The 18499-nt window shown below is 36.6% G+C and overlaps 1 protein-coding gene across 2 annotated transcripts in view; it reads left to right on the top strand.

Moving 5' to 3' along the window:
* The window catches only part of whrna (whirlin a), a 126852-nt gene extending 114347 nt beyond the window's left edge, over positions 1-12505 (top strand). For both annotated transcript variants that reach the window (XM_088011104.1, XM_088011103.1), the window contains 5 exons: positions 820-894; positions 2889-3408; positions 3690-3856; positions 6331-6453; positions 11911-12505. In XM_088011104.1, coding sequence (XP_087867230.1) covers positions 820-894; positions 2889-3408; positions 3690-3856; positions 6331-6453; positions 11911-12093 — 1068 coding nt within the window. In that variant the 3' untranslated portion in view covers positions 12094-12505. The remainder of the gene's footprint in view (positions 1-819; positions 895-2888; positions 3409-3689; positions 3857-6330; positions 6454-11910) is intronic.
* Positions 12506-18499: the final 5994 nt, after the last annotated feature.

Here is an 18499-nt window from a genome sequence, read left to right as displayed (position 1 = left end):
ACTGCAGCTAACGATTATTTCAGTAATCGATTATTTTGCCGATTAGTTGATTATTATGATGATTAAATGGATAAGAAAATGGGCAAATTCTGCAGATTTTTCATTCAGTCACTTGAGACTTTTTTGTTCATTACTAAGAAATATAAAAATCTATTTAATTCTTTGTTTAAGCAAGAAAATAAATATCTTATTGACTAATTTTACATTATTCTATTAGGTATTCTATTGATTAATTGATTAATTGAATTTTTAAAAATGGGCACATTCTGCAGATTGTTCATGTAAGCCTGTTTCGTAAAATATTAAAAATACAAAAAAATCCAAATAAAGAAACAATTTAATTCCTTTTCTTAATAAAAAAAATGCATATTTTATATCCTAAAATGAAACAGCACAGTTTTCCTTTAGTGAACATTTAATAATCTGCAGCAAATGATTCACCTGCATCTAAAATATGCTTATAATGTGTGAAGATCTCAGCCCTGTTTGCCTGACTTACTATCAATACAAGGTGAGGCTGATATTATTAATAATCTCAGGAGGTTTTTTAATCAGCCGAAGCTAAAAATGAAACTAGGAGTTCTGGGTAAAACATGTTTACATCCAAAATTTCATCTTAAATTCAACATTTGTGGTTTAACTCCTGCTGTGAGTTTGTTCTTCTTCCAGCAAATGGTCTTTTGTAGAGTCTGTTTACTCCCGTTATCGATTAATCGATTACTAAATTAGTTGACGATAATTTTGGTAATCGATTAGTCGTGATTAATCGTTTCTGCCTGACTCCCCGGTCTGTGTCCCTCCTCTTCCTCCCGCCTGCAGAACGACAGCGTGGCGGAGAGCAACGAGGCGGATCCTCCGGAGAGCCTGAACACGCTGCTGACCGACGTCTCTCTGGTGAGCTCTGCTGGAAGCAGCCAGAAAATAAGAGATAAGGCCGACAGGGGAGGGCGAAAGGAGATGGGAAGGTGGTTGAAACATGGCTGCAGGCTCTGGAAACTGAAGTGCAGTGGGAGCCATGAGGGATTTGGAAGAAGGAAAGTGGGAGTGAGCGACACTTGAAGCCTTTTTTCCTCCTGAAAGCAGCTCACTGGGGTCTGAAAATCCCATTTCATGACTGAAAACAGATAATTTCCTCACTGCTCAGCTCACGCATCACCATTTTTTATTATTATTTGATTATTTTTGTCACATTTTGTGCACAAACTCTCCTGTTTCTGTGCCCATTCCACTTTTCAGTTTGTGTTTATTCGCTCACATTTGGAAAATGCAGGAAATCAGCAGGATCCGTCCAGGCTGGATGTGTCGTCAAGGCGACCGTAACCGTTACCGACGCTGATGGAGCGATGTAATACAGCTGTGTGAATACAGAACAGCCAGGCTGTGGTTTATTATGCGTGTTCATCTGCACACCACTGGACAAATTCAGGGTTTATCACCGAAAAACACAAAATATTACCAAGTATTTTACTCCAGTTTCTGGTACAAACATCTCAGAGCATTTTAAACAAGAGAAAACTGACTTACAAGTAACTTTTCAGCAACTTATAGGAGCTTGTTTTGAGTAAATAATTCCATAATATTGATGAAATAATCCCTAGTCCCACTGGCAGATTATTTAATTTATAACATGTAAAAATGTCTTGCTATCAGTGAAATAATCTGCCTGTAGAAATATTAAGTTTTCATCAATATTAAGGAATTATTTACTCAAAACAAGCTCCTGTATCTTGCAGAAAATCTAATTGTAAGTCAGTTTTCTCTTAATTAAAATGCTCTGTGATGTTTGTACCAGAAACTGGACTAAAACACTTTTTGCAGTGAAAGGATTTAAGAAGTAAAGAAATGTTCTGCTGTCCTGGAAAAAGGCCAGGATCCACTCAGAACGTGTGACTGAACATCTTTATGGTTCTACAGGATTTATTATGTCTTTTAACTGATGATTAATTTTTAGGCCTCAATAAATGATAAATTACGACACAACTCCAAAAAAACATGTTGGGCACAAAAGATCTTCACATTATTCACAGTGAAACGGTTTTCTGGCAATAAGTTAATCTTTTTTAGCATCTGGAAAACAAATTATTTCAGAAACCTCCCGATTTCTGAGTCATAATTGACTGGCACTGCATCCGAAGCAGAGCTCCAGCATGTTTGGTCAGCTGGTTTTACTGCTGTACAATGGCTGCTGGAAAAACAAGTGTTTTGCTGTTGACTTACCATCCAGAAACCACTTAGTTGGTTGTGCAGGAGGCTCCACTTCTGCTACTCAAAAATGTACAGCTGCATAATTATGTATCCGCTTGCAGCCATTTTCATGTGTGAGTGTAAATGTTGAGTTGGGAGGTGTGGCTAGCAGCAGATTATTTGGATTTAAAGTGACATGATGCCCTAAAATCTCATTATCTAAGAATGATTTTGTGCAGAAAAATGTAATGAACATGTTTTGTATAGGCCATAGGTCTATCCCAACTCGTTAAAGGAAGCATAATGGGTCACCTTTAAATGCAAGTTTGTTTGGACATTTCTGAACTCGTTATGTTAACAAATTAAAACAGTTAATTTTTGTGAAGCTAAGCCTGTATTTGTGGCAGCCAACCAGTTCAGTAGAACGGCTTTGTTAGGTTTTGATCGATGGCTCCTTCCTCGCTGCTCGGCCTTCCAGCCAGATTACGACTCGTTTCACTGTGGATAATGACGTTCTCCTACCAGAAACTTAACACTTGGTTTTGCTCTGGTGCTTTGAATAGGCCATCCATCTGCTCTGACCTGTTGAAGGAAACGGGTCAGCTTTAATGATCCGGACCTGAGCGGCGCCTTGCACCGTGTCGATGTGTTTTTGCGTTTTCTCTGTTAGCGACGGTGATGATGAATGTATCGTCTCGCTTCAGGATGACGTTCAGTCCGCCACAGCAGAGTCGCCCCCCTCCTTCAAGCCTCCGCCCCCTCCGGGGTCTCAGAGGCGCCTGGGGAGGCGGGACGCTCTCACCAAGTGCCCGTCCTCCGAATCCTCCCAGTCCGGGTTGTACTTCACGGCCCCGAGCTCTTCTTCTGCGCCAAGCCGCGACGCCTCCAGGGACTACGCCGCCATCAAGAAGAAAGTGCCCAAGAAGGAGAAAATAACGTCCGCCCAGCTGGCCTCCGTCTCCCAGCACAACATCGGCCCCTTCCCCAGGGTCCAATCGCCCAACAGAGGCCCAAAACCGGCCGTCCCGTCCCCCTCGCCCCCGCCGCCGCCGCCACTTCCTGCCCCGCCTCCTCCTCCCTTGCTCCCCTCTAAGCCGGTGTCCCTGTCCAAGGCCTCCCTCGGCCCGGCTGCCACCGCCAAGCAGCAGTTTGTGACGGTGGAGGTCCACAGGCCCAACGCAGAGCCGGACGTCAACGAGGTGCGGCCGCTCCCCCAGGCTAGAGGTAAAAACCGGGACAGAAATGATCCTGAACTGGTTTTATCATGTTATAGCTGCAGGAGGTAACGCTTGTAAAAATATTATCTGATGAAGCTGTCGATATGAGATGAGGAAAATCAATCTGATTGGCTGACAGTTACTAGCTTTGTGCTACACTGCCCCCTACGGGTTTGTCTTATTATATGCAATAGTCAATATGTGGATTTATGTTTACAGCAGTATTGATAATTAATCAATAATGAATTTAATGAAAGAGCGATTATCTGTCGTCCTGCCTCCCATCAGGCGGCGCCCTGTCCCAGCTGTCCGACAGCGGACAGACCCTCAGCGAGGACAGCGGCGTGGACATCGCCGAGTCGGGACACGTCAGTAAAGACGGTAGCCCCCGATCCTCAGGCGCGCGCCCCGCCCGCCACTCCCAGGACAGCGGAGGGGAAAACCCGTCCAAACCGGTGAGATGGCGCTTCAGAACCGGCTGCAGATTAAAAACACGGAGGATTATCTGCCGCTGAGTTTCTGAGACTCGGTTTAACTGCGTTTTTACTTAAAAATAATGGCAAAATTAAGGAAAATACATATTTGTTTCAGAAAATAAAAACTGTGGAAGTAAATTTTTTTTAGAGATGCACCGATATGAAAATTTGGGCCGATATTAATATCCGGTATTAATATTGCTATTATGGCCGATAACCAATATTTAACAATATTATTTATATTTCACTGCTATTTTGACACATTTGGAAAAGCAACCAATCAAAAACAGCTAAAAATAAATATTGGTTGTTCATATCGGCCCAGTTTTATTTATCGGACCGATACCGAAATGTTAAAATATAACTAAAATCGTCCGATACCGATGTTGATGCCGATACATTGTGCATCCCTAGTTATGTTGTCTAAATGAAACGATCAAATGTAATTTCCCTCTGGGATAAATAAAGTATTTTTTAATTGAATCAAACTTTTCTTGGCTAATATCAGCTTCCAATTATGATTAATTTAGATTTTTTTTTGAGGAACATAATTTTAAATTATTTGTGAAAATTTCACCTATTTGCATTTCTCAAATATTCTGAAGAAAATGCGGTTTGGGAAACTGAAACACTTAGCCGTAATGCTAGCTGACGCGCTACTAGCTTGTGTTAGTAAGGCAGCCAATCCCGGCACTCCATTCATTTTCCCTGCAGCTGATTGGCCGTCAGCCAACGTGTGTGTGGTTTAAATCGGGTCCAGCTGGAAGAAGCTCAATAAATCAACGTGTGTGATGTTTAGTCCTTCTCCTGATCCTGAATTTAACCCTAACTGCGATCTCTTCTCTCCTCCCTCTTGTTTGTTCACACATCGTCTTACTTATTTCTTCATTTATCACTCATTCATTCATCCATTCATTCACCCATGATCCATCATTTATCCATTCACTTGCTGCGCTGTAATGTAACCAAACTGAAATCGCTCTCTGCTCCTGGTTGATTGATGTCAGGAATAACAAGTAAGGATGGGAGTGTTTTATTTATTCAAACTGGCTGCTTTCTTTCCCCTCTGGGGATTACTTCTCAGGGAAATTAGGGATTAAATGGACTGTGTGTAATAAAAAGCTTTTATTGTCCCAAAGAGCAACACATTTACCTTTCTCTTCATTAATGTCAGCAGGATGTGGAGGAAAAGAGGGAAACTGGAAATATTTATTTCAGGTTTTACACATAAAAACTCCTGCTGTGGTCACTGGTGAAAAACTCAAACATGTTTTTGGGGTTTTCTGTTCGTCTCGTAAGAAAAAAAATAGATAATGTGATGATTGGTATTTATTTATACATCATCAATAGATAAACAACAGCTTGAGGATATGAAAAATGCAAAGATGGACCTCGGGGTCACATTTAAAGGTGACACACGCCCACAGTAATGTCATTTTAAAGCTCACAGCAGTAGTTTACACTGTTAGCTAAAATGTTAGCTATGCTAACCCTGAAGAAGGAACCATAAACATTAGGTATGCTAAAGCGCTATACCAACATGGTAATTAACAAATGCTAATGCTAAACCGCTATACCAACATGGTATTTAGTGGAAGATGATGCTAAACTGCTATTCCAACATGGTATTTAGTGGAAGCTAATGCTAAACTGCTATTCCAACATGGTATTTAGTGGAAGCTAATGCTAAACTGCTATTCCAACATGGTATTTAGTGGAAGCTACTGCTAAACTGCTATTCCAACATGGTATTTAGTGGAAGCTAATGCTAAACTGCTATTCCAACATGGTATTTAGTGGAAGCTAATGCTAAACTGCTATTCCAACATGGTATTTAGTGGAAGCTACTGCTAAACTGCTATTCCAACATGGTATTTAGTGGAAGCTACTGCTAAACTGCTATACCAACATGGTATTTAGTGGAAGCTACTGCTAAACTGCTATACCAACATGGTATTTAGTTTTAGCTAATGCTAAACTGCTATACCGACATAATATTTAGTGAAAGCTAATGCTAAACTGCTATACCAGTATGGTATTTAGTGGAAGCTTTAGTTTTTACATTCTAATTTAAATGTTCTATAATGCCGTTAGATATGGAAACTGGACATTCATAAACACCAGAAACAGAAATGAACATGTTCTTTGGTGTTGGCTTTGACTGGACCAGAACATTAAACCCCGCTAACATGCTTTAGATTATTCACTGAAGAAATAAACATTTAAATGAGTCAGAAAAAATTAGATGAAATGAAATTCCTGATCTTCTGGCCTTTGACATGTTGAATGTATTCATGAATATATTTATAACACTGAGTTGGTTAAGAAATAAAAGGTCTTGGCCTTTTTAGAAAAACTCATCCTTGAACAAAGAACAAACTGCAAACATTATTTTACTAAACGACGCTCTTAAATATTTAATAAAATCCTCTCCTCTCCGTTTCCTGCCCCAGCCGGGGCTCTTGGAGCCCACCTCCATGCTAGTGAGGGTGCCAAAGAGTGCCAGCACCCTGGGTATCGCCATCGAGGGCGGAGCCAACACTCGCCAGCCGCTGCCGCGCATCGTCACAATCCAGGTGAGTTCAGAGAAACGAGGAAAATCCATGAGATTCAACATCCTACAAGTCTTTCTGATGAGAAGCTGGAGGCAACTCCTCTCTGGTTACATTTCACCAAACCTTCTAGATCAGGGACCAGTGTTGTGGTCAAGACCACCTAACCTGAGACCAAGACCAGACCAAGACCAGAGCGTATCGAGACCAAGACAAGACCAAGACTTTTATGGTTCGAGACCGAGACAAGACCAAGACCAGAGCGTATCGAGACCAAGACAAGACCAAGACTTTTATGGTTCGAGACCGAGACAAGACTAAGACCAGCAGCCCACACTAAATTACATGATAAAATGGTGAAATATGATCAAAATGGCTTCTCAAATTGATCTGAAAGATCTTTTTGTGATATTTTCCAATGAAAACCAAAGTGTTTGTGGTTCTAATTCGGAAATATTTGCACTTATTTATGACAGTAAATGTGACTTTTAATGCAGATCATAGACTATAATCTGACACTAATTAAAGCTGAGGCAGCTGTTTAGTGCAAGTAAGAATGTTTTTGACAATTTTTGAGAAAGAGTTTTTCAATTATTTTGGATTGTTTGACTCAGTGCCTTAAATTTTATTCATAAAAAGTCTTAAATTTGAGTTGGTGAAACCAGCAGAAACACAGGAGTTGAGAATAAACTCAAAATAATACGAGATTAGTCATAGTAACATGAGATTAAACTCAGTGTTTTGAGAACAAAGTCATACAATTTTAAGATTTAAGTTGTAATATTATTACGTTATTCTCATAATTTTTTTTTATTATTTTCTAAAACTGTGTAAAATATTATTTCTTATATGATTCAACAGTTACCAAAATGCAAAAAGTGGAACTATGCATTTTTGAATGACTGAAGGATGACTTTTTAAAGAGGTTGTAGTTTACTGAGATGCTCCTGCGTACAGGAAATATAAAACGGTTTCCATCTGTTGGTGCATCTTTCTGTTTCTGTGAGTCAGCAGATCGTTTTCAGGGAACACAGGACTGGCGATTTTAAAAGGTCTGAGCATTCAGAGCCGTCACTCAGCCTCCCACTTCACCGAGACGCTGATTGAAATAAAAAAATGAAGTGGGGTTGGGTTGGGTCGGCTGATTGCCAAGGGAGGGATAAAAGGTTTGGAAATCAGTGCATTCAGAATCAAATAGGCGACTGGAGGACAGGATGTAAAAAAAAAAAACATGAGATTGGAGATAATAAGGTGAGGAAGACCAGGGCTGCTGCTCTGGATGTGGAGGTTGGAGGTCATGGTGCTGTTCGTGCTTCTGGTAGCAATCAGAAAACAAATCCTCCCTGAAACTTCTTCTGGTCCGCTGCTTCACCTGAAGCAGAAACCGACGGGAACTGGCTGCTGAATAAATGCAAAAATCAGGAAGTACCTAATAAAAGCAATCATTGGTTTATAAGAACCTTTTATTTATGTGCCAAGCGAGACGAAACTTCACGAGGCTCAGCTTTTTGGGAATTAAATTTCTTTATCACAAATAATGGAGTAAGCCTTTGAATGAAGCCGTTTTACAGGCAGCATTCCCCATTACTGCCTCGCCGATAAGAACCTCGGCTTAATTCTCCGTGTCTCTAAATTTAGAGTCATAAACAACATTTATACCTCAAAAAGGGAGCTCTGAGTCACTTCACTGGGAGACTAATAATGAAAAATATGCTCCTCATTACAGTGGATAATAGCAGAGGAAGGAACAAGGAGCTCTTTCTCTACCGCTGAGTGGCGTCTCCACCTGAAACCAAATGAAAGATCATGTTAGGAAACATTCGGATTTCACAATTAAAGGAAAGTTTTTAATTTAAAAACAACTGTAATGTAGTTATGAAAGACATCTTAAATATATTAGAGCCAAAAATGCAACAATTTACTGATAATTTAAGAAGGTTTTTGAACCCATAATTGCATATTAATCCAGTAAAGCAGTGGTGATACCGCTAGCTAAAAAGTTAGCTATGCTAACCCTAAACCACTAATCACAGATATTAGTTTCACAAGCACTAAAGGGCTACACCAACATAGCATTTAGCATATGCTAATTCTAAACCACTAATTATTAGCATTGTTTCCGCTAATGCTAAAGCACTGTGCTAATACAGCATTTAGCTAAAGATAATCCCAAAGCGTTAATAATAAACATTAGTTCAGCTAACGCTAAACCACTACACTGAAATGATATTTAGCATTTGCTAGTTCTAAAGCACTAATTATCAACATTATTTTCGCTAACGCTAAAGCATTATGCAAATACAGTTTTTAGCTAAATTAACATCATAAACATTAGTTTTCGCTAGCACTAAAGCGCTACATCAATACAGTATTTAGCAGAAGCTAATGCCAAAGCACTAATCATAAACATGAGTTCTGCTCATGCTAAACCTCTACACTGACATGGTATTTAGCAGAAGCTAATGCTGAAGCACTAATTATAAACTTTAGTTCTGCTAGCGCTACAGTCTACAGGAGCTAAAGTGCAGCTGACCTATGTGTTGGCTTAAAATCTTTTTTACAGTACTGTTGTTTATTCTGAATAATACCAGTAATTTGTCACAGCGTGTGTGATTGTTTGGCTCTCAAAGTGATGCATATAAACTCAGTTATACAAGAGGAAGTCTACTTTTATATCCATATTAATTCCTAAACAACAAAAAAGCCTTCTAGATCTAAAATTTGCAGCTGCAATTTGAGAAGCGCCTGCAGAGGGCAGCAGAGTTTCTCACATATTTCTGTAATCAAAAAACTGAATCACATACACAAATCATTTCCACAGATTTGTTTATGCAAACATAAACAAATCTGTGTTTAAAATTACATTTTTAAGCATTTTTGTTCTGCAGAATTACATGATTTGATGTATTAGCACAAAATATTTTTCACTCTAATTTGTAATCATAATATTAGGACATCTGTGTGAAACCGGTTCAAACTGGATCTGCTTTTTATAATGATCTAAAACAAACATCTTCAGATTACTAAACTCGCTTTGAGTGAAGAAGAAAAAAAAAAAACGCAATTAAGGTTTTCTTTGTTGTTTAGCTTCCCATTGGCCTCAGATGATAGCATCAAAGCTTTGCCCAGACAGTTCAGTCGCTCTGCAGCAGTGAGAGGTGATACAGCAATTCCCTGGCTTCTGTATGTCCAATCGCTCCTGTCCTCAAGGGCTTTCCTCTCAGCTAGACCAAATCTCCACATCTGAGGACGGAGAAAAACTGCTGCAGTTGTACCTGTCCCTGTATTCTCAATGTTCTGGAGGATTTGTGTTGCCTTAGAAGGGACCCATTATGAAAAATCCACATTTTGATTGTTTCCATTTGGGTCTCTGCAGCCCAAATTATTAAAAACAAACCGACCCAGCTTGTTTTTGGAAATAAGTTACCCTAGCAACCCCAGTGGAACTCTGCCCGTTACCTAGCAACCCCAACAGAACTCTGCCCATTACCTAGCAACCCCAGATGAACTCCAGCATGTTTATTGAACATGCTGGAGTGTTCTAAGCTAGAATCTCATGATTTTTAGCCAAAAATGTAACCAATCTGTTTTGTATAGGCCATAGACCTGTTCTAACCTGCTCAGGAAAGAAAAGATGTCACTTTTAAAACCGACCTGAGGATGTGGGTCTAATGTAAACGGTTCTGTTGTTGGTTTTGGTCCTCATTTCTTCACATATTAGAAATAAATTCTGTCAGTTTATAATGAAATGGTCATTCTCTGAAAGTTTTTTTTCTCATTTATGAACAAAATAATTTTTTGTTTTTATTGAAACATTTATTTTAATTTCAAGACGTTTTCTAAGGTTCTTTTGATGCAGCTTCTGAGGTTTATATTTAAAAATCAGAAATAAAAAAATTAAAGATGCACAAAAACTTTACATTAGGAGTAACCAGAATTAAATAACACTCTTCCATTAAAAGCTACTTTAATTTATTATGATAACCCATCTGTTTATTCTATAATGAATATTTATTTCACTAATGTGACCTAAAAATGTTTTTCATACGTCTTATTATTGGTTTAATTAGCATGTTTATTCATAAGTGCCTCTGAAATTACATTCTTGTATTTATGTAAGATAAGTTGCCTTTATAAGAATTTTGCACCATTAAAACTCATCAACATCCATCTAATCCATATTTAAATCAGGCATTATGCAAGAATTCAGGAAATAATTGCCAATATTGTAAATTTTACCCACAAGAGAAACTAAGAAGCCCTTTTTATTAAGTAAAAAAAAACAAAGTTAACTAAACCAATTTGCTTAGATGTAATGAAGGCATAAGAACATTTTCAGAGGAAAACTCCTCAGAAGTTGGTAAAATTGTTTAAATCGTTTGATTTTCAAAGCCCCATTTGTGATGCAAATTAACAGTAAATATCCTCCAACATGTTAAGCCTGCTGGTAATTTGACTCAAAAACATGGAACTATTTTTATTATTTAGAAACAAATAGACTTGTGTGAAATTATTAATTGTTTTGATTTTGAAATAATCGTCAACTAATTTACCAATCGATTAATCATTAACTGCAGTAAACAAACTTTAAAAAATGCCATTTGATGAAAGAACAACATAGAGTAGTAATTCAGTCCAAAAAAGATACATTATCCATTTAAGATATAAAAAAAATTTCTGTAAATGTGTTTTACAAAATTCTGCTAAAAAAATCCCAATTACTGTCCAATTATTAATCCAAAAATAATCTATTTTTAAGCTGCAGATACGTCTTTTACTTCAAATTATACTAAGTTATTACATTTTACGCTATACAATTTACATTTTCTTATTTAAAAAAAATTTGAATTATTTGCTTTTTTTCATCTTTTAATATATTGGTTATATGGTTAGACTGAAATACTTCTCACGATATAAGTGTTTCATATCAGTCCATATCGATAATTATTGATTAGTTTTTTGTTTTAAATGTCTGAAATGCTGCCAGGCTGTTAAGATGTTTCCTGTTTCATCCAGTTTTCTCTCCATGTCGTCATTTTTTATTTTTAATAAGTTTTGAGGCGCTGAGGAGAAACTTGAACCTGTTGCTGCGCCAGTTACTCACCAGCTTGTTGCTAGGTAACCAGAGTTGGGCGGAACTTGAAACTGCTTCCTACCCAGCAGGCTGTTGCTAGGCAACCAAAGAGCGTGCGACTTAGTTAAGTCCACCACCTTAGCTTAGCTTAAATGTTGAATATTCTATCAGATGTATTACCTATTGATATTGTGATATATATTATTGATTCAAGTGTTTAATATTTTTTATCCAATTAATCATCAGATTAATCAATGGGGAAGATCATTTGTGTAGCTTTTTATTTTTCCTTGTTTTTACTTTTTGTCTGAAATAAATAAATTAAAGTAACTGAATTGTTAGCTGCAGCCCTAAATGTGACCTTGTCCTGGTGCTATGCTGATGTACTTCCTGTGTTTGCGCTGCAGAGGGGCGGCTCGGCCCATAACTGCGGCCAGCTGAAGGTGGGTCAGATCATCCTGGAGGTAAACGGGGTTTCCCTCAGGGGCCGAGAGCACCGGGACGCCGCTCGCCTCATCGCCGAGGCCTTCAAGACCAAAGAGAGGGACTACGTCGACTTCCTGGTGACGGAGTTCAACGTGGCGCTATAGCTGCTAGCAGGCGACGATGATGATGATGATGATGATGGTGATGGCCAACCTTCTTCACGATCTGACGGCACAAACCGAAACAGAACCACCGACTGATCTCTGAGCCCTCCTTCTCTTTTCTAATCCAACCTTTAACTTGAAAGGCATTATTTCCTCAACGTGTTACCTCCAGCCTTTCTGGTTTCTTTCTGTCTGAAACCTGCAGCTGTTGGAACGGCTCCTCGCTCTGTCTGACGTCTCCTTTATTTATTTAACGTTTATTTCTGCTTCTGTCTGAGAGTGAACTGTACAGCTGAAACCGACGGATGCTTGACTTTACAAGCTCGGGTTTGTACTGTATGTAAAAATGGACATATGTAGATACAGATGGATATATGCTGCACACATTAAAATGCTCCTATATAAATAAAAACATGTGTAACCTTTGAGTTATCTTTAAACCTTTTGTATGAAGAGCTCAGAAATAGACTTAAAGGGGCACCAGATGTCATTTAATAATTTTCTTCCAAATTTTGATAAATGGTTCCTTCCTGTATGACATAAAGTAGGTTAATTAGTTTGAAAAAGTAACTCAACATGCCACAATCCACAGAAAATTAAGAGCAGATAAAAATTTTTTTTACCAATGCCTACAAGTCTAGAAAGTATGAAAGAAGTTTAGGGCCAACAATACAATAAAAAAAAATGTTCTCATAATTCTGACTATAATTTCAAAATGCTGACATTTTCTAAGAATTTGGATTTGAGTTTCAGAATTCTATTTTCTTAATTCTGAGTTCTTAGAATTCTGATTTTAATTTCACAATGATGCTGATTGTTTTTTCAGGAAAAAAATCAGCATTTATCTTCCTCTGTTTCAGACTTCAGAATTTTTTTTAATCAGAATTCAGACATGAATTTCAGAATTTTGACATTTTTCTCAGAAGACTGACTTTTTCTTAGAATTCTGATTTTCTTTTTCCTCAGAAAAACTATCCTAAGATCCAAACTTTTTTTTTTAAGAATTTGGAGATGAATTTCAGAATTTGACTTTAAGAATTCTGACTTTTTTCTCAGAATTCTGACTTTTTTCTCAGAATTCTGTCTTTTTTAAAATCAAAATCTGACTTTTTTCCCTCATAAATCTGAGTTGTTTAAATAGCTCATGCACCATCAGGCAAATCTAGTCTTAAAACTCAAATCTCAAAGGTAAATTTGTGATAGGCTCACTGTGGATAAAATACTGGTTCACAAATAAAGATGTTCGGACAAACAGCACCGTGTCGACATCTAGAATGTGTAACATCCTGGAAGATGAAGACTAAACAGGAGTTTCGTTTCAATATTAAGCTCAGTGTGGAAAAACTAAAGCGATGGTTGAAGTGAGGAGGACTGAAAGTGAGGGGAAAGAAGGCATTTGGTTGAAAGGTAGGTTTTTTATTTGTTTTCTGGCTAACTGGTAGCTAGCACTCGCTAGCACTTAAATATTAATTCTGAAAAGCCTGTGAATTGATTGGGGCGTCTTGAGCAGGATTAGTGTTACTATGTCAGCTCGGTGTCACATAAAACAGTTCTTCATTTTAAGTGTTTTTGCGGTTGCCAAACAGCTGTTGGAGGGCAGTAACCTAAACCAGCCGATCACAAACAAAATCAGCTGTTCAGACACAAAACGCAGCTTAACGCTCGTTTGTCCGAAGCTAAAATGGCGGCGGTGCTTCTGTTCTAAATGCAGCAGTTTGACGTCATGTTCTGTCAGTGCCACAAGTTGAAAACAACGTATTTATCTCCATTTTACTCTAAAGGTACCTATATTATGAACTCAAATCATCGGAGATGTATACTTTTCCAAGAAAATCTAACTTCTTTAGAATGCAACGTTAGCATGCTACTGTTAGCGTTAGCATGCTAACACTAATGTTGACACTAGCGGGTCAGTCAGGTTTGACTGCTGTACTTTATGGGGTCATTTTGCTCACGTATTTCACTGTTATGAAGCGTTTTTAGTGGATAACTAATTAGGTTTTTAAAAACTGCCACTTGGCAGCTTGAAGAAGAAGAAATTAAAACTTATATTTCAGCTTGGTAAAATAAAATACCGTCGAAGAATTCATATTGTTGACTTTAGCAATTTAAACTGTTTTTCCCAATTATAATTTTCTGTAAAAATAAGCGATGAGGTACATAATGTTGCTCATAAAGGTTTATTTGCCTGAGTTGCTGTCATATTTTCAGCCTCTGAACAGATATAAAAACTCGAACTGTTTGGGAAGGAAGTAATTATGGATGTACCAGGCAATCTCCCTGATTTATCTTCCTCTGTTAAACACAAACAGCCTGTAGTTTAAATGCATCACAAAGCTGAATCACAGATTTAATTATATACCAGATATTTTATTACATCTTTTTTCAGGAATACATTTTAGCAGAAAAACAAGCTGATATTTTATCACTTTATAGCTTAGGGTTTTTTTTTTTTCAAAACAAAACCCTATATTAGTCTTTATTTTCATTATCTTTTTTATTTAGTGTCTGGTGAATTATTTCTCTGTTTAAGTTAGGAGATGTTTTGGATCAGAATCCCAACAAAATGCCTACTGATGATTATTTTCAGTTTTCCGATGTTTGAAGATTAGACTTAAATGTCTGTCAGATAATAAAGTTTACCAAAAAAAAAACAAAACATCATGTGAATCAGAAGAATTACAAGTTTAAACTCTGAACAACCAATAAAGATGGAACAGAAATAATTTCTAGGAAAGAAGTAGAGAGAAAGGCAGAAAGTACAAGTCTGAAGGTTACTTGATGTAATTTATTACGACCCAAAAATAGTTTGTGAAAACATAAATTCCCAAGCAGAGCAGACGGCTTCCAGGCTGCATACTGTCAATAAAATCCACAACATTTTCCCCCCAAAAAATCTGAGTTTTAAATATATTTATTGACAAGGAATTTTTAAAGACAGCAATCATTTTAACTAATTTTACTAGAAAAAATCTTAATGTAGGATTAGTTTCTCAGGGAATAAAATCTAAATTTTGATTCTTGGATTTTCAGTGTGAGATACAGAACAAAATTAAGGATTTAAGAATTTAATCTCAAAATTATTTTTTTACTCTCAAAATTCTGACTTAAATCTCAGATTTCAGACTTTTTTTTCTCAGAATTCTGAGTTTTGTTCAGAATTTTGACTTAAATCTGAAAATTTTAAGCTTTTTTCCTCACTCTGACATTACGTTTTTATTATTGGCTAAATATGGCCCTGAAAACTAAATGCTATATTTGTAATTATCTTTTATAAATAGTGTTTTATTTACTAAAGTCATCAACATGTGACTGTAATAGATTATTCCACAGATTTTAAGGAAAGTCTGAACATAGAAAAACTAAACTGAGTTAAATAAATGAAGTTGTAGAGTGCAGTGCTTCTTTTTTGAGTTTAAGAAAAATTAACACTTTACAAATTAGCATTTTACCTTTGCAAAATAAGACGCACCTTGTGCGTGTTTTTATATGTTTTAGTAGTAAGAAAATTGGCTTTTCTTACTATTGATTTACTTTTATTGCAAAAGTTGTTCATTTTTAATGAATAGTTTATTTATTTCCATTTTATTTAAAGATATTTTCAGACGCGCTGTCTGCCTCGTCCTTTCACCCCAGACTGCACCGGTTCCCCAGACGATGATTTAATTTTTTTAATCAGCTACATTTAATCACATTCCCCTCTTGTGGGGCTTTCAGGAGCAGCAATTACACCCGAGAGGGAAAGTAATGAGACATTTACAGAATGACATCGCTAAATATTAAAATAAAAATCATACATGCCGAGCGAGTGGGCGTTCACGTTCCGTCTGTCTTTAGAAACACTAATTAGCAGATAAGCGATGAAAGACGGAGAGGAAACAAAAATAAACTAATTTGTTGTGGAGTTTTTCTGCTCTCTGTTCATCACTCTGTTGACTCATGTTGGGCCGGTTTGGGTTGGAATTATAGAAATGAATCTGCATTTGGTGCACGGAGGTGCGTCCTGTTTGTTTTCTGCAGATGGAGCGTGTCTGTTTGCGCTTAATGGACGAAACGAGAGAAATATGGTCAAAACAAGCAGATGGTGAATAAAGATGAATATAAATGTCACCAGCAGAGAGGAAACGGTCCGCCTGGACGGCTCTGACAAATCACCATCAAACTCTCGTCAGTCATTTTAGAGAAAAACACCACATGTGCTTTTCTGACACATCCTGCTGCCTGTTGGCGAATGTCAGCGACTGATTGATGGAAACGGATTTAAAGTGAGTCTGTAATCGGATCAAACTGCTGATTCTGGATTCAACAGACGAATAAAGTAAAGTTCATTTAACCTCCACAGATTCAAAATGTGAAAAATCCACCAGAACTTCATAAGACTTTATTTAAAACCTTTTCAGATGAGTCCATCTGTCTAATTTTGCTCTTTTTCATCGTTACATCTCTCCTGCTGTTAAACACAGTGGAGGATCTGTGATGCTGCGGCCCTGTTTCTGCTCCAAAGTCACTGGGAGCCTGGACAGAATGCACTGAAATACCAGCATATTTATATGGAGCTACATGAGAGCCATAAAGTAGTTCAAAGAAAAATTACATAAAATGAAAAAAAAAAAAAGTAATCTGAAAACATAAATTTTGCATCTGAAAAAAATAATTTGAAACTGAAAATATTTTTATCATATTTTTTGAACAAGAAAAGATATAAAACTGAAAAAAAAGTTTTTGAAAATTAAACTGAAATACATTTTTGAAACTGAAATAAAAAGTAAAAAATTTTGAAACAGATTTTGAACTGAAAAATACATTTTGAATTTGAATAAAAGATTTGAAACTAAAAAAAATAAGAAAAATAAATTGTTAAAGCTAAAATGAAAAATTAAAATAATTTCAAACTAAAAAATTATGTAAAGGTTGAATGATATGAAATAAAACTGAAAAAAGTTGAATCTGAAAAAAAAATTCAACCTGATTTCATTTAATTGAAATAAAAAATTAATTGATTTGAAACTCAAAAGGAATTTTTGAAATCAAAAAAACATATGGAACTAAAAAAAAAAGTTTAATCGGAAAAAAAATTGCAATTAAAAAACTGAAACAATAATTTGAAGGTGATAAAAATAATAAAAATAATTATAAGAGATTAACAAAAAAATGGAAGTGAAAAAAATCTAAATCCACTTTTCAGATTCAATTTTTTTTTCAGTTTCAAATATCTGGTTGTGTTTTAAAGTGGACATTTTCTATGTTTAAAAATTTGTTTACAGTGTCTTCTTTTCAGTTTTTTTAAAGTTTTGGCCCCAATTTAACTCCATACATCTATATTGAAAACTATCATCATGTCAGTTCCCACCCATTAATCGTTTAGAACCTGCAAAATACCATGTCCAGAAATTAAAACAAGCTAAAGTCGCTGAGTTTGTCTCCAACTTTTGACACTTTCTTGCCTCCAAATCCTCTTCCTGTGTTAGAGCGACTGAAACGCCTTCAGGACAATTAATGCATCAGACATGTCAGACGTGATATTCAAGCTGCTGCCTGTACGTGTGTGTGTGTGTGTGGGCGTGTGTGTGTGTGTGTGCGTGTGTGTGTGTGTGTGTGTGGCCTCAGGGAAACAGATGACACCTCCCCATCAGGTGGAGAAGAGGAGGAAATATGGAAGAAAAGGAAAAATATTCAGCCTGATTTTTCACTGCTTCAAAGTTAACATCCATCCATCGTCTGCGTCCACCAGGTGTCAAACTGAAGGCTCGGGGGCCAAATCCGGCCCGCTGTAGCGTTTTACGTTTAAATATAACACGTGTGTGCCTAAATGTTATTTTACAAGTCAAATCAAAGCAGTTTTTATCTGTTTATTGCCAAATTACATCAATCAGTCCCTCCAGTTTTCACACAAATCAACAGATCAATAAACTTTTTTTGCTCTAATGCATTAATGTGAGTTTACTGAAGGTTTTCGGGAAAAATTATCAAAAACATTGGGTTTAAGTGATGGTACCTCCCACCTGTAGGTGGCGATGTCTTACTTCTATTTCTCTACTCTGTTAATTTTTTTGCAAATATTTCTAAATTAGCACCAAAAGTCAATAATTTTACCATAAAAGAAAAAAAAAATCCTGGAGGGACGCTGTACTTTTTCATTAATTTCATTAATGAAGTATTATGAAGTATTTCTATCTACTTTTATTTGAGTAAAATGTCTGGATTTTCTACCTCCTGAATGAAAAACAAACATGCTTTATTCTGAAATAAACTGATTTGGAAAACATTTATTTTGCCTCATTTTGTTATTTTTTGTTACTTCTATGAATTATTGTCATTTTGGTCCTTAAAATACCAAAATTTCCATTTAACTTTGTATGTTGTTCCGTCTGATTATTCAATTTTTAATATTAAATGATTGATAATT

Source organism: Poecilia mexicana, unplaced genomic scaffold (genome assembly GCF_051168715.1).
Source record: "Poecilia mexicana isolate PSO_F unplaced genomic scaffold, ASM5116871v1 scaffold_12, whole genome shotgun sequence".
Lineage (NCBI taxonomy): Eukaryota > Metazoa > Chordata > Actinopteri > Cyprinodontiformes > Poeciliidae > Poecilia > Poecilia mexicana.
Note: the sequence above shows the minus strand (reverse complement) of the source record. Positions and strands in the feature narration are given on the sequence as shown.